We start from the raw sequence: 16,610 nt of genomic DNA, 5'->3' as shown, positions 1-16,610 counted from the left end.
GAGTAATTATGGCTAAATGTCAAATGTGTTCCTTTTTGCATAATAGGGTGTGGTGTGGTATCTAACCCAGATAATCAGACAAGTTAATTCATCGTCGGTATACACACAGACACACACACACACACACACACACAGACACATTATTTATTTAGTGTTTATTTAATAGGGACAGATATATTATACATAGAGAATTGCACAGCAATAATGCAATGCAATGCATCACAGCATTTATAGCTACTGCTAATTTCCAATGCCCATCCCTAGAATGGCCTTTAAAACAACAAAAATAAAGCATGTTCACAAACAGCAGAATTTTTTTTTGACCTTATACAACAGCCGTACGACTTGCCAGGATACACATACAGTATACATACAAACACAGGATACATATATACATACACACCTGCCCTCCCCCCACCCCTGCACATGACTACATGATTGGTTAGTTTGATATTGAAACTTAAGACAATTTGGTCTACACACACGCACATACACACACACACACACAGACATACATACAAATATATTTATATATACGTATGTATACATACGTATGTATGTAACATATAGAACATAGAAATCATTTTTAAATCACAAGGTAACTAAATTCACCATTTTAAAAAGCCTCCTGTATGCATCCTTAGGCAAATTCATAATAAATGAAACCTCTCTTGACTCAAACTGAAACTGAAACTTATTATGTACATCCATCCACTGTCGCAATAGCTGTAGTACATAAAGAAAGTTGTGATGAATGTTTTCTATCATTCTACTAGCTGGAAACTGAAAACAACAATTGTATGCCTGGATGCAGATTTAATTAAATGTGGTTTCTCTGGATGGCAGGTTAAATTCCCAATACCTTAGTAATAGGCCTCTAATTTCCTCCTCTTTGCCACAGGCCAGATATCCGCAGGTTTCATTTCCAAGTTTTTTTTTTGTTGTTTAACACAAACCGCCCAGAAACGCAACCTTAAATCATTACTCATCATCTTGTAAAAGTTCACTTGCTTTCAACTGTCAGAGTGCACATCTTACAACAATTAAATCCGTTTAGCCTCTCAGATATTCCTGTGATGAGTCACCTCCTGCATTCGTTTCCACTAAAAGAAAGTCATATTTAAGCCCACCTGGATCTATGCCCAGGTAGAGTGGATACAATTCTATACATGTGAATCAGCTCCACTGGGAGGAAATGGTAGGAGTTGTTTCCGTTTTTAAGGAAAATAATCAATAATTGAAAAATGACAGTCACATACATAGTATAAAGAAAGAAACTGGTAATTTGTTTTTGGATATCTTAACAGATATTCAACTTATTCATTCACGGACAAATTAATGTACTGTCTCACGAATTTCATAAAATATACTTAAAGGGTCTGTAGAATTCCAACAGACAGAGGGCGCACTTTATAGCCTAATGTATTTGTGTGATACAGCATATTTTGACAAACAGAGCTCATGACCTTAACAACCCCAATTACACTCTTCTTCGAATTTTGCTTGATCTGATTGTAGTGTACTTATACAGTTTACACCACAAACTGGCCTAAATATAAAAAAAATCGAACTTGGAAGATGGGCTAGCCTACATAATCAGGGCACAATCACCAAAAGTCCTTGTCCTGTAAAAACATAATTTTTGCTGTTAATAACACACGTTGAAATGAACGTAGATCACATAGTACATTTCTCAAATGACAGATTAATTTAGCTTACTCTTCAAAAGTATTCAGTTGCGTCTATTTCTGGTCTCCTCTAGTTTCCCGCCTGGCTGACGTCAGCAGAAAGTTATTTTCATGAATGGAGGGGGCGGTCACGAGGAATTGGTGACGTGAGTGCTTGCGGAAGCAGAGAGTGGAATGTTGATACATTGTTGTTGTTTTGTAGTTAATTTAGTACAGGGATACATTTCGGTTCGATTGAGGCACACTTTTCCCGACTGCCACAACACACAGCAACCTGTTACTAAAGGATACTTCTGAACATTTGCGCATTCCCGACAGAAAATTTGCGTTCACAAGGTAAGGTGTACGAGCATTTTCAGAGATGTTTTGAAATTCCTATCGAAATTGCTGATGTTTTCTCATGATGACGGATCTGCGCATGTAGATGGTGAAATAGATAGGCTATGATAAACATACCGTATATTTTTCCCAGTTCACTGAGACCTCCGAACAATGTCTTGTAACGTCAGGGAAACGACTAAAACTGTTTACGACAGCACATATTTTTAATAAATAAATAGGCTACGAATAACAAGAAACGATGGACACGTGTTGAGTACTGGCAAGCTCGGTGACACAAACAAGTTTCTCTGCGAAATCTTGTCCGTCGAAAATTCCTCTGTGACAGAAAATAAAATAAGTTAACTGCTACGCGGTTGGCTTTAGCTAGAATACAAATGCGCGTTTTGAGTTTATTATTAGACAAGTCTACTAGCGCACGCTCGCATTTAATTAGAAGCTGGGAGCAACTGACAGATGTAGAATGTCTGAAATGCCCTTTTATATCATTTTACATTTTAATTCCAACTCGAACGCTCTTTACTCTGTTATGTACTGCCCGTCTTTTAATATTACGACATTAGGAAACAACACGTGGTCTGCATTTTAGAATTCTGGGACAAAGGGCACGATGTTTGAGTAGACCACCAGGAAGAATACGCAGATTGTCTGCTCAGCAAAAAAATAAATAATAAATACATAAATAAATCTTTATCGTGTAAAACCGTGTGCGGGAGATCACGTGTAAGTTACTTTTTCTACATTGTAGGTCTTGTTTTACATCCTATCTGCATCAAGATAACTCAACTAACATTAGAGAAGTGACGTTATGTCAACCACCCAGGCAGCCCAAACATCCTGAAAGGCGCGGAATGTAGAGATTTCTGCGCTGGGAATGAGAACGTATGTGACTAGCAATGGAATGTGACGTTGTATGAGTATTTTTTTCGATTAAGAATGCAGTTTTGCCACCGAAAATACACGGCATAGCCACGGAAAGGATAGACAACCCCACTCCTTCCTCATAATGATTGATGCGTTAGGTTTTAAGTTTACAAAAGGGAAGCCGACTATACGCTACCACCAATGAACTTCCTTGCAGACATCCCAATCCCCCACCCTCCCCATCCCACCATGTCGGTTGTAGCGTGAAGGAAATTATAAGCCATGCCTGTGTGATGTTCAGTCAAGTAATTATCATAGTAAAGCAATATGTGGCCATTGTTCAAACACTACATAGTTTAGTCCAGTTTGGCCTGGCTAAGTAGTATTTGTCCTATTGCTGTGTTACGCCCTCATAGGAAAGGTGAGTCATAACTGGGTAATGTGATTCATTTCCACTGTGGATGATAAAACGCCTGTCATGGGCTCATGTACAGTTGCAAGAAAAAGTTTCTGGGTCCTTTGGATTTACCTGGATTCTTGCAGTACATTTAAATGAGCTAGGCTTTGTCAATTTAAATAGAGAAAGTAACTAATAGCATATTAATACACACACAGAGACAGTTGTGATTCCCACAGCTGTGTGGAATACTTTGTTTAAACATTCACAGTCCATGTTGGAAAAAACTGTGAACCGTTGGATATTGAACTTTTGCTGGCATGGTCCAAAGAGAGACATTTACACACATCATCCCATAATTCATTCAAAGTCTTATCAGCAGCTATAGAAAATGCTTGTTACTGCATCTAAAAGTTCATATAGTTTCTCCATGATTGACTGATTATATTCCATAAAGATGAGAAATGGCTGCTGTTTGTGTGTTATAATAGTTCCTTAAACCAGATTTTGATTAGCTATATAAATATGATTTAAATGCAATATTATGCATTACGTATTCTTGCAACTGTGTAACCAATAGCCATTCAATATCAGGTTGGGACAAAATTGCAGAGCATTCATTCCCTTTTGTGAATTTAGGCTGCATTACATAACAACATGAAGATTACATAGCTATTAGAGATTCCATTTTGCCTTGTATGGGTGCAGATGAGGGTAAACCTTTTCTGATAATATGCCTCTCCAGGGACCCTGCGGATCCATAATTAGACACCATTATGACATTTAGATAATGTGGCTGTGCTTTTATACAAAATGGCCAGAGGATGGTCTGGACTAGTCGGCGACCATGTAGAGTATTCCTCTCAAAGTCTGCACAAGGCATATTAGGAAATTCGTCTCCCTCTGTGAGCTTAAGACCCGTGAAACCCTAGCCGCTTGCTGTGCTGGCATGGCAGCGAATCTGAGATGGCAAACCTGGAAAAAGCCTGTTGCTGGGGCTGACATTCGTCTTTGAGCCCCTGGCTTCTCTCTCTTTCCCTCTCTTTCCCCCTCCCTCTCTCTCTCTCTCTCTCTGAGGAGATGAGAGCTGCACTGCGATTTGATATATTTTTGTGTTTTTCTGCTGACTGCTTTAGTGTTTGGGTCAGGGGCGATCTTGTATGTACTTGACCTTTGCCTTCTGCTTGAATTATGTGGAAAATCCTGGAGGAGGCCTTCAAACAGCTTATTTTGAATTTTTTTCACAAGTGTACTTACTGTACAGGGGCTTGTGAAACTTCATCTGAAGGGGCAGCAGCAGCAAGGGTGACTCACCACCATGGATGAGGTATCTGTGCTGGTGGTGAACTCCTACACCTTGCGTCTTGTGCGTTCACTCCTAGCCCCAATTAGAAACATGGAGGGGGAGGAGGGGGAGGGGGAGGAGGGGGGGGTAGGCAGTGAAGCGCTTGCACTGCTTTGTCATGAGACTCACACGTGGGACGCAGACTGCTGAGGGCTGGCGGAGGTGGATCCATCGTCTAGGCTTACCCCAGTCTGGGAGAGCAGTTTTGTTGTTGTTGTTGTTGTTGTTGGACTCTCGCTCGCAACAGACTTGGGTTTTTTGAGCTGGAGCAAGCTGCTCTTGAGCTTGTAGTGTGCAGCGCAACACCAAGAATGATACGACAGGGAGGGCTTTAACCACAATAACACGACACCTCAAAGATGTCAGCTTTGTAAAGATTGAGGTTAGATCTGCAAATTTGGGATAGCGGTGCAGTTGCACTGACAGCGCAGCTTGTGGTTTTAGAGAGTGAGTTTTGAAAGTGAATGATTCGGGGGTGGCTGGCAAGTTCATGACTCAAAGTGAAAGTCAGGGGGAAATTCCATTCCAGTAGTAGAAGACTTTCAGATTGAGGCATGATATTGAATTTTATCCTAACTGCTTTACGGATAAAATAGTAGGCCTATTGACATATTTTAATCATTCAGACATTAGGAAGGGAAATATGAAATAGTACAACAATTCTCAACATTGTCTTTGGAATACCAGGAGCTAGGTTGCGACAAAGTAGTGCTGAAGGCTGTGAATTGAGAGTGAAGTCTATAATTCTTTTATAGAGTCTGCAATTGGAAAACAAGCTTGTGGACAGAACCCCCCTCTGTACAACACTGTAATATTCCCAAATAGATTACCGAGACTGTAGCACTACTGTGGTCGGCATTAGCCAGCCTCACTTTAAGTAGGAGCCCCATGTGCATCCATTACACACTACGAGAAGTACCCAGCCCTTTCCTGCTGCACTTTACCAATTCCTGGATTTGAGTACGATGACCTCGCCAAACTGTGGTCAGGGGTGTGGAAGAACTGTCTGGGGAAGGAGTCTGTTTGGGTGATTTTTGTGCTTAGACATGCACTAGGCACGACAACAGCCGCGCTCATGCCAGTTTTCACTTGAAGAAGTGTGTACGTAGCCTAACACCCACACTGTGGCATCCCAGCATCAGTTGAGTATAGACATGAAGTCAGTCTCACCAGCTTTTATCACCATTGGTCCATTTTATTAGTTTATTTAGTGTCGCTTCAGTTTGATTGTAGTAACCGTGGCATTAGTGGGATATAGGAGTAAACTCAAGCTCATTTGAGTTTGTTATAGTAAACCTGCTTTATTACATTTGATTGTAGCTTCAGTTTGCTATATTGGGTTTAACTTTGTAAGTTTTGAACACTTAAAAGTTTATTTGGAGCGTTTTACTCAAGACCCCGCAGGTTCATTAACCAGTGGGGGATAGTCTCCCTATTGTACACACTGGATGGGTTTGTCTTTGTTTTCGGCATACTTTACATTCCTTTGAATCCCTACGTCCCTAGTTGGAAAGTAGCTTTGCGCAGCTATCTACATCTCCGCCTCCCACTTTTTTTTTTTCGATAAAAATATGTTCCGGTGGTCACGCCAGCCATTCCCAAGGTTTGCCGTACTTTTCCTTCCGCCCCGCGAAACAGTGGGATTTTCCAGGAAACGTCAGTTCAGGAGGGTGTGATTCCCTGCCGCTTGTCCTTCTTACCAGTAAACAGCATGACTCACGCCTTAGCTATGCTCTCCATTTCCTTTACATAATATCCCCCCAAATGTGCTGCACTGTGGAACGGGTGGAGATGCCCCACTCTCTCTCTCTCTCTCACTTGCTCCCTCTCTACCACGTTGTGGAAGGGGGGAAATGAAGCAGACAATTACAAGTTGGAGTTCTCCATGTCTCTGAGACAGGAACGTAGCAGCTGGGCATGAAGTGGAGCAGCAAGTCTGCACTCTGCTGAACCCGCACACCAAAAGAGAGGGAGAGAGAGAGAAAGAAAGAGAGAAAGAAAGAAAGAGAGAGAGAGAGAGAGAAAGAAAGAGAGAAAGAAAGAAAGAGAGAGAGAGAGAGAGAGAGAGAGAGAGAGAGAGAGAGAGGAAAACAAACAGCAGGGCTGAGCCAACACTTCATTTATCACAGGAACATAAGCATACGGCCCTTTGAAGTGTTTGTTTACTTTAACTGAAGGTCTTGCTTCAGTGCACTACCTTCCCATGAAGGAAACAGAGTTTTTTCTGCTATCCCCCTTTCTCTTTCTCTCTCTCTTTTCTCTGTCTTTCTTCCTTTGTGAATTTGAGCAGCTGCCCGAATGAGAAAACAAGTTGGAATCACATTTCACTTAGCATCCTTGGCCTCAAATTCCATCGTCGGGGCGGGACCTTGGGGCCTTTCTCTAAGAGACTGCAAAATTGGAGGTGAAATATGCAGCCAGCATGCCATCAATACCATGCTCTGAGCTCACCGTAGATTTCATGGCGGTACGGTCAAATGAGCGGCACACAAAACAAGCTTTCTTGTCAGAGACGTTTTCAAACGTAAGTGTGGGAGCACAAAAGAGGCCTCTTGCTTATGTGGAAGGTTTTCCATGAATTCTATTAAAACAATAGTTGTTTCCAGGAAGTCTCCGAATGAACGTCTTTGCATAAGACCATTAACTCATGTCTTGCCAAGCCCCTTTGCAACTAGGTTACAGAGTGTTTCACTGTCAGTTTGCCCGTGTGCTCATGATATTCTGTAAATCGAATCACTTGCTGTCAAAGTGTCCGTCAGATTTGGAACAACTCAGCACTACGTCATCTTAATTTTCCGTTAAATCTGTTTCTCTTGTTAATAATTAAGCCAAGGCTAAGGGAAAAAAAATGTCCAGGTTAAAGCACTGTAGTGTCATATGCACATTAATTAAAGGCAGCACAGACATGACAAGATGAACAGGCGTTTGTGGAAAGTAATGGTAACCTGGCAATGTGTCAGTTGCAGCTCTGATGATTTTAGTAGTCTGGCCTCTCGTGGCTGTCTGTCGCTCTTGTGGGCTCTGGCATCATGACTAACATCCCCATGACACAGACTACATGACTTGATCAGTTACGTCAAATCACCGCCCTTTGCTGTTTCTCCTCTTCTTCTTTCTCTTTCTCTTCCTCTTTTTTTCTTTCCCCCTCCTCTTCAAATGTGGCAAAATCTAGTGTAGGTTCAAAGCAGGAACTAACTTGATCAGATGTGTCTGTTCACATACGTTTTATAGCGTCTGGTGTGTTTTTTATATATATATTTTTTTAATTTTATTTTATTACCTGTCCCTCTTTTTTTTTATTTGTTCTTCCTTTGCTATCTACTCATATTTGCTGTGTTTGGACAAACAGTGCCTGTGAATTCCTGGCACAGAAAGAGCAGGAGTCATGGCAATGGGTTTACTGCTTGCCCCCATCCCTGGTGCCAACACTGAGGACATTATGCTGTAGGAATTATGTATGCAGGTCTCCATGGAAAGTGGGGCCCCTTTCTCTTTTCTCAGCGTCTGTGTGTGTGTGTGTGTGAGAGGAATGTGGTCCTGTTATCCACACTTCATATGGCTTCCAGTGAGAGTGACTCCCTGACATGTTTCTCTCCTTTTTTCTTTTTTCTTTTGGTCCCTGAACTGAAGGAGGAAAAATCCGCTGATATAACATAAGAGGACCACTGTGAGCGGTGCGGTCAAAGGCTATGCCAATGTGCTTGAATGGCAGCCTACAAGCAATGTGGTTACTGTCCTGGGAGCCAGGGTGTGGATATGGGGAGTTGGTCAGATGATTAACGCGAGTCCTTGAATGTAGTGTATTAATGCCCTTCCGCTTTTACTTGAGGGGGATGGGGTGGGGTAGATTGGAGTCCTGTGAGTACCCTTCAGGGTTCACCTCAGTATGCCTATGCTGATGGAGTGGAAAAAAGGCACATGGGAAAGGAATTTTGAAAGGAAATAAGTCGGGCTGGTGGTAGAAGCGGTTGGGGGGTGGTGGTAGTTGTGGTGGTGGACAAGAGGCCCCCATACGCAGAAGGAGGGGGGCCTTTTCCTCCTGATTCCGAGGCCCTCCCTGGAAGGGCAGCCTGGGTCTCCCTCCACTGACACAGCCTTTCTGAAACCCAGTGATTCCAGCCAAGTCGCTCTCGAGGAATGTCGTTTTCCCCTTCGTACGTGCTGGCCCTGCGTCGTGCGTCACGCGCCGTGCGTCAAGATTCAGTGCGTTACCTCGAGGGACCAAACGGTTTCCCATGTTTGGGCTTAGAACATACTTTAGAGACTTAAAAAGGGTCCCCTAACGCGCCTGAACACACATACTGGAATTGTTAATATGTTGCATGATAATATTCCATAAATCTCACCTTTTGAAGTGGGGAAAAAAAAATGTTGGTTTAAATACATTTCAGCACTAACATGTCTGCTTGTGTTAGGTTGTGTCATGTTGACAGTTCTCTATGGGTTTTCCCTTGTTTAGCTCCACCGATGTACGAAGTCGAAATGAATGCCTCTGTAAGGAAGGAGAACCAGTGTGAGTTAATATGAATCATCTAACATGAATGTCTTTTTTTTTTTTTCTTTGGTTTGGTATTTGATACTGTGTGTCCTGTGGGCTTTGCCTGTTGAGGATCCTCACCCCACGCTCATCAGCCTAGTCATGACAAAACCGTTACAAACACTTGCTGCGCCTCCGGTGCGGTTAACAAAAGTCAAACCACAGGAGTGACTACAAACCTCACACATGTTAAGGGTCCAAGGCTAGAAGCACTGAGTGAATTGTTTGGAGCACGTCACTAATACCTCTCCTGCCGAACAGCATTTTGTTAAGAAGTCTGAAGTAAGGGCTGATTATAATTTTTTTCCCCTCTGTGCAGTTCCTTGTTCTTACTTCGGTTGGGCCACAATCTATTTTAATCTTGTAGAGTCACTGTACAGAAATAGCAGGGAGAACAGAGAACTGTGTTGCGTAGTACAGACTTAAGTATGAAACAATCCCGGTGTGCCGGTTGGAGAAAACGTGGCTTACGTCTGAGGCAGTAGTGTTTTGCTTCCTAATGAGGTATCACTTATCGCATTTCCACTTAAATTGTGTCGTTGGCAGAATTTTGTGTCAGCACACCGAGCTAAATATAACCTGGAGAGTTTAAATAAGGGCATGAAGCGAGCCAGGAAAGCCCGGTGTAATAGGATCCAGCCAGTCAGCCACAGTCCTAAACCCGATAGAGTGCATTGTCTAAATGCTAAAATACAACAGTGACTGTGTAAGGGAAACTATTTTGTCTGTGACACTCGACCTTCTGGAATTTTCCACATATCTGCCACCAGACATTAAAAGTACAGTATAACTGTCTGGGATGACCTAACAAGATATCCAAAGTGGAGTTCAGGTAACTCATGTAGTTTACTGCTTGGGTTGTTTAAGTAACTTTTTGTTTAAACAGAGAAAACACCCACTAAGTAAATAAACAGTATCAGTTGAGTGGTAGCTTCAGTATTTTTTTGTCCACCCACAGGTCACCAGTTCCTTTGAATCACATGTGGGTTGAGCATTGAGCTTGATACAACATTATCACATCTATTTAAGGTCAAGGAGGCCTGCATGAATATTTCCAAGCCCACTTGGTCAACTGGCATTTCTGTCTTTCATGTGACCACGCTGTTATCTGCTCTCTGCTGTTCTCTCCCGCTCTCTCCCCCACTCCTCTCTAAAACACACACACATAGCTCCTCAGATCATGCCACTTGTGTAGTTTCCGCACCATGTGTGTGGCAAGCAAGGATTATGAATGAAGCTTGTTTACCATTCGGGCCTCTGCCATGTGACTCCCACACCCATTTGCGGACCGTCGCCATGGCAGCAGCCTTGTGCAGAGTTCACGGGGGTGCTCGCTGACGCTGTCAGGCGGCTCCTGAAATGGTGCCTTGGGACAGCGTGCCTTTTCACGGGTGCACAGCGAAAGGCTCTCTTTTGGCCGTGGCAACAGTCTCGCGACCGTCGTCTTCCCACTGAACGGATTGGCCTCTCCGAAAAAAGCGCTCAGGCAAAAAATAGCTGGAGGGTTTGAATAGCTAAGCAGAGAGATCAGACAAAGCCCCGTGGCGAGGCTGACCCGTTTCTATTATTGCTTTCTCACAACGGTCTAGTGAACTACTTTGAGAGAGTGCTCCCTCAGCAAGTAAACAAGGGCAGCCCTTGTCTAGCCGGCATTTTGTGAGGTTTGACTGACCTCTACTGGTGAGCATATAGAACTGCTACAGGTTTTTACAATGTGGAGTTCCTGTCAGCTAAAACGGGTAAACAGTCAGTGCGCACTGAACGCCATGTCATTTGACGCGAAACTTGCATGTGACATAGCAATGTGTTAGAAAGTGTTGCTACTTTTGGCAGTTTAATATTATTACTAATCAGTCTTGTTCAAAATTTTACCTGACATGCTTCTCTTTTTGTCTTCCTCCTTTAGTTGGAATTTTTGGAGGACTCGAGCCAGTTGTGTTTATGCAGGGCATGACGACTAATTTTAAAGCCAGCAAAGCTTTAAAGGTAATTTTTTTTAATATTGCATTCATATTTTCAGTATCAATGGTATGTATGGCATTAAGTATACCACAAATTAAATGAAAATATTTGAAGTGTAAAACTTACTACTTTTACTGAAGTGTAAAACTTACTACTCACAAAATGCCTTTTTTTTCTGTTTTCTTATTCTGGTTGTCATCCTCTACACCTACCCCTCTCTCTGTCTCTCTCTCTTTCTCTTTCTCTCTCTCTCTCAGGTAAAGAAGGAGGCGGGCGAGAATGCACCAGCGCTCAGTGACGACGAGCTGGTGGCCATGTCGGTGCGGGAGCTCAACACGCACCTGCGCGGGCTGACCAAGGACGACGTGGTGCGGCTGAAGCAGCGGCGGCGCACACTTAAGAACCGCGGCTACGCCGCCAGCTGCCGCATCAAACGCGTCACGCAGAAGGAGGAGCTGGAGCGCCAGAAGATGGACCTGCAGCAGGAGGTGGACAAGCTGGCGCGCGAGAACGCCAGCATGCGGCTGGAGCTGGACGCGCTGCGCGCCAAGTACGAGGCGCTGCAGTGCTTCGCGCGGACTGTCACCCGCGCCGGGGTGGTTGGGGGCAAGATGCCCGGAGGTGGCGGTGCTTCTGCCACTACCAGCGTCATCACCATCGTCAAATCGGCCAACCACGGCAGCCCGCCACCCGCCACTTCGTTCTCGGCGCCCTCCTAGTGGCCAGACTGGGGTGGGATAGGCAGAGGACGTGTGCTCAGAAAATGACCCGACAGTGGCCCGGACCTGATCCCCCCCCCCCCGTGCTGAGGAGGTCGCTCAGCAACAGGACTGCAGGGTGGGCGGGGGGTGCTGTGGCCATGATTCTGTGTGATTTACCTTTAGGCTGCATTCACTTTCCTCTCCTTCTCTCTCTCTCTCCATCTCTCTCTCTATCTTTCTCTCTCTCAATCTCTCTTTCTCTCTCTCTATCTCTCTCTCTCTCACTCTCTCTCTCTCTTTATTGTTCTAAATTGTCTGTGCACTGTGCTATGAAACCCCCCCAGCCCCTACATGTTCCCAGCACCGGCATGGCACGCTAGTCCCTAATCAGCGACCCCAACCCAACTGAGACTTAGTAGAGTTGAACACTTGTCCAAGTGTGAGTGAGTACTTGATACCTATAAAACCTACCATGGCAGCACTGCTGTATGACAGCTCTGATGCCTGTTTTTTTATTTGCATGTTCATCAGAGAGTAAACTAATATATATATATAATCGTTTCGTATAATATATTCTGTAATATAGTTTCAACCATGTTGAGGCAAGTTTTTTTTTTCCTAAGGCTGAGAACCTGATGGAATGACTATTGTGTTGTATAACACAGATACACGTTTTCCAGAGACTTCTTGAGACACTCTTTGTGTCTTCAAGATTCAAATATTTTGTGAAAGTACCTTGAGCCATTTCAAAAGGTTTTTAAACGGGTTTTAAGACCCGTGGACACAATTTAAGGCCAGTAAATAAGATTCAAAAGACCAAGGACAGTTTCTGTCATATAGAACAAGCACAATTCATTCATTCAGAGTATGACTCAACATACAGTTCTTTAGACAAGAGTATGACTCTGCGTACAATTGATTATTACACAATCCTAAAACTGCCCTTTCAGACTTCAGAACATCGAGCACCTCCTACAGATGTTTCAATGGCACTTATCCCTACTGTTCCATAGCAGTACAAAAACTACAGAAGCACTTCACTTGCAGAGCATGAAAAAAACAGCGTTTCTCTAAGCACACATTAGAAATAGAATACAGCTTTTTTACGACGGTCTCCGTAGTTTTAAGTGTAGTCCGTGGAGACAATTGCCAGGCACATTTTTATATAGACTAGTTATCTTAAAAAGATAAGCACTTCCTTTTTATATGAGCAATTATTCTCTCCAAACTCTCTCGATCAATGCCATACGTCATGGTAGGTAATCCATATTGGATATAGCGATGAGTGGAGCTCTTTTGATAAAGCAATGCAATTTCGAATCATGACCTGTATATTACAGATTTTAAGCTTTTGCCTCAGTTTTCGTTACTTCCTTGGTCAAAGACAACGAGACGCAAAATAGACGCTCCCAGCTGCAACTGTTGCCACTTCACACAGAGAATTCCGTCCAATCAGAAAGCATTCCTACTGCTAGATCATCACTAAGTGCCGCCGCCGGTGTTGGATACCCTCACGCAATATACCATGTGTGTATTTAGAGCAATGACTTTGATATCTTTGACACAGACTCATGGGTAAGGACAATCCTGACATGTAAAATCAGATACTCGTATTTGTTGTTTTGGAGATTTGTTTTGTTTGTTGTTGTTGTTGTTGTTGATGTTGATGAGATTGGCTTCAAGGGGGTCGACCTTGGCTTCAGGTGGTTAACCTAGTTTCACGTTTGAGTAAGAATTGGGATATCAAATCCTAATGTAGGTCAGTCAAATGCTGTAAATGAAGAGGCCATTTCTCCATTTTTTTTTCTTAGATGGGAGTTCAGCCCAGTCTTGGATAAGTGAATGGCTGTTTTAATGGAGATGTTTCATACAAAGTCAAGTCTCATTCAGGATTAAGCTTTAATGTCTGTCTAGATAAGTGACTTGCTAGGCCTTTAATCGCAACCCCCCCCCCCCCTCACAATTGGCCTTAATGTCCTATGCTCATTTCATTCCATTTCATTAGACCTGCCTGCGTGTTTCTACCTTACTTTCTTCTAGTCCAACTGAAAAGTCATCATGCATTGTGCAATTGTTATCCTTTTCCATCATAAAAGTTGTTCAAGAGAAGATGACTCAGGTTGGGCTTCTCTGTTACCCAAGTGGCCATGACTGTTCCTGTTCCCTCTGGCAAGACGTGTATTTTGTTTCTCCTTGCTATAGAGAGCACCAGAGGGAACACTGCTGCTGAGTGGTCCTCTATTGTCCGTGACAGATGGACTCACCGCCGTGCTCTTACCATACTCATTTTATATTCCCACATGATGTTTTTTTTTCCCGTTTGTTTTGTTTGTTTTTGTATGTGTGTTCTGTATTCCCAAATGTCATTTAGTTTATTTTTTTCCTGTTTTGTTTTGTTTTCTGTTGCCTCCTTATATTGTTGAGTTTTTCATTTCTATATATTTTGTAAATAGATATATATATATATATATATATTTCTAGAGCATGAAATACTTTGGGGAATGGTGTATGTCCTTGTAATCGCCTCCATCGTGTCATTATTCACCCGACTTATCTCCGCAGTTTACTTCTGTCCCCCGTGTAACACAGCAAGTCTATTCTGCAGAGTGTTTAACTGTTATTTTAGCTATTAAATACAATTTGATGGCCATACTTCCCTATAGTGCATAAGTCCCCTTTTGTGCACGCTAATCAAACTTTCATTGTTTACAGTGAATAGAGGCAGATGGCTTCTGGAGTAGATGCTTATCAGTTTTGAATGGATGCTCTATGTGAGCTCTTATGTTTTTTTTTCAGTATTTATCAAGTTGGGCACTCCTTCAAGCTTTGTTGTGATGTGATATAAGCGTTATGGGGACAAGAAGAGAATCCTTTTGGGTTACTCTTGACGGTGACTCTTGTAGCACAAAAAGCCTTGTGGAGAGCGCCACCTGAGGGATGGTTGTTGTACTGCATTGAGGAGGTTGCTTTGATTGGTAGCTGTCATTTTAAAACTCTCTGTTTGCCGTGTCTGACCTTCAGCTGGTGTCGTGATTTTCCTTGTTCACACATTGGATCAGTGTTTTCATAAGTTATGAAACGGCAGTCAACATGTGATCCAGTCAGAAACACAACGCCAAATAATGACCTTGTCTGTGAATTTGAGTCATCCTTTCTGTGATCAACAACAGTGGTTGAGTCATGTGTTCCTTCTGAGGAGAAAATCAGAAATCAGCATGGAGACATGCTCTTTGAAAAATGACCACACCACCCCTAGTTACATGGGACACAACTTTAAAAAAAAACATACCATTAAAAAAAAAAACTCAGAAACTTTACTGACACCTGGTGGTTGTGTTAACAAAATGCTGTGAACAAGTAATGTGATGTCAGTACTCTTATGCAAACCCACTGTATCTTTATTCTTCTATTTGTTTTTTTTTTCTTCAGCATCCACCAAAGCCATACGTTTCTCTTTGTACAATGTGAACAAGCCTTCCGAGACAGACAAATTACAGAATATTCACACCATTCATTTTCATAGTCATCCATGTTCAGCTGAGATCTAAGACCTACAGTGCTTTCACCTAACAGGACATCCCCCTCTACTCTCCTGTCCTCGCCTTACGCCTGTGACAGAAGCTCAGAAAGTGGCCCAGTCACTCTTAACTATATGAATAACCAGAAAGGGGCAACAGCTGTGAACACAGATGCTTTTTTTAGTGTGTGTAGGAGCATTGTAATGTATACAGCTCCGCTGGACAAAATGTGTAGACTGATTGTGTTCAATGGTCTGCGTTGAGACTGCAGTGTTTCTTCTCAGGCCTACTTTCTGACAAAGTCGACAGTGAAAGATGCTATCTAAATGATGGGGGTACTTTTTGGTCTTTTATATTCAGTGTTTGCTGTATGTGGCCATCTTGGCTGAATCGGTTAAATTATTTCTATATTTTACACGTGAGAATATTATATCTGTTGAAAAGTATATATTATATATGTGCTCTGTCAGTCTTTGAAGCTATGTACCACAAACGCACATAGGAATTTCTAACCCGTGTCTGAACACATTTGCCTATAAAATCATAGAGAAGCTCCTTGACATATAAAGTATGCTGCTCCAAATTATTACTTTGTATACATTTAAGATTACAATTGAACTGCAATGTGGGGGAGGTTTTGTAATTAAAAGTAGTGCCTATAAGCATTGAGTTTGTGATCGTTCTAGTACTGTATAAATGGGATTCTGGTTGTGCACTAAAAAAACCTTATTTTGGTTGGACAACCACAATAGTTAGTGTAGTTTTAGATACCCATCAGAAGGTATAATTCTAGTTTGAATCTGATTTATTTTAAATAACTGTATATACAGACAACTCGAGAGGCAGCAAACCTTTGGTCACCATACCTTCTTGTGATTTACTTCATTAATCTGTATGTGTTTTATTTGAACTTTGATATTTATTTTTGCTGATTTTTGTTTTATTTTCAACCTCTAAATTATTTTATTTACATAGTTTGTCAATGAACTACCCTCATGTACAAATGAAATCAATCTCTTTCCATTCTGGCTGAATAGAGAGGAGGTAAATTATTCCTGTAAATAGTCTGCTGTGTCTGTTTTGTACTTTTAAATAAAGCTTTTTTCTTTCTCATTTAAATCCATCTCATGTGTTGTGCTAACTGCTTAGATGTACCTATTTTAAGACTGGGGGAAAAAAAAGTAAAATACAGACAGACACATACTATGCCACTGCCCAGCAATTGCTTCATTAAGTTTAATTTAATTTCAGTTTTATCT

General features: G+C 42.2%; 1 protein-coding gene across 3 annotated transcripts; it reads left to right on the top strand.

Moving 5' to 3' along the window:
- Positions 1–1,839: 1,839 nt before the first annotated feature.
- On the top strand, positions 1,840–16,470 carry mafk (v-maf avian musculoaponeurotic fibrosarcoma oncogene homolog K). 3 transcript variants are annotated; one of them, XM_012816805.3, is made up of 4 exons: positions 1,840–2,024; positions 9,093–9,146; positions 11,077–11,156; positions 11,390–16,470. In XM_012816805.3, exons 2-4 carry the CDS (start codon positions 9,101–9,103, stop codon positions 11,849–11,851), a joined length of 588 nt encoding a protein of 195 aa, XP_012672259.1. In that variant the 5' UTR covers positions 1,840–2,024; positions 9,093–9,100; the 3' UTR covers positions 11,852–16,470. The 3 variants fall into 3 exon arrangements, with proteins under 3 accessions (XP_012672259.1, XP_012672260.1, XP_031422420.1); XM_012816806.3 differs by lacking the exon at positions 9,093–9,146; XM_031566560.1 differs by lacking the exons at positions 1,840–2,024; positions 9,093–9,146 and adding an exon at positions 9,161–10,850.
- The last annotated feature ends 140 nt before the right edge of the window (positions 16,471–16,610 follow it).

Source organism: Clupea harengus, chromosome 1 (genome assembly GCF_900700415.2).
Source record: "Clupea harengus chromosome 1, Ch_v2.0.2, whole genome shotgun sequence".
Classification (NCBI taxonomy): domain Eukaryota; kingdom Metazoa; phylum Chordata; class Actinopteri; order Clupeiformes; family Clupeidae; genus Clupea; species Clupea harengus.
The sequence above is the reverse complement of the archived record's forward strand: the minus strand, read 5'-3'. Positions and strand labels throughout refer to the sequence as shown.

Coding starts and splice junctions, on each gene's coding strand:
- mafk (XM_012816805.3), top strand. CDS start 9,101: ATGTACGAAGTCGAAATGAATGCCTCTGTAAGGAAGGAGAACCAGT. Junction 9,147..11,076: donor TGTAAGGAAGGAGAACCAGT/GTGAGTTAATAT, acceptor TTCCTCCTTTAG/TTGGAATTTTTGGAGGACTC. Junction 11,157..11,389: donor AAGCCAGCAAAGCTTTAAAG/GTAATTTTTTTT, acceptor TCTCTCTCTCAG/GTAAAGAAGGAGGCGGGCGA.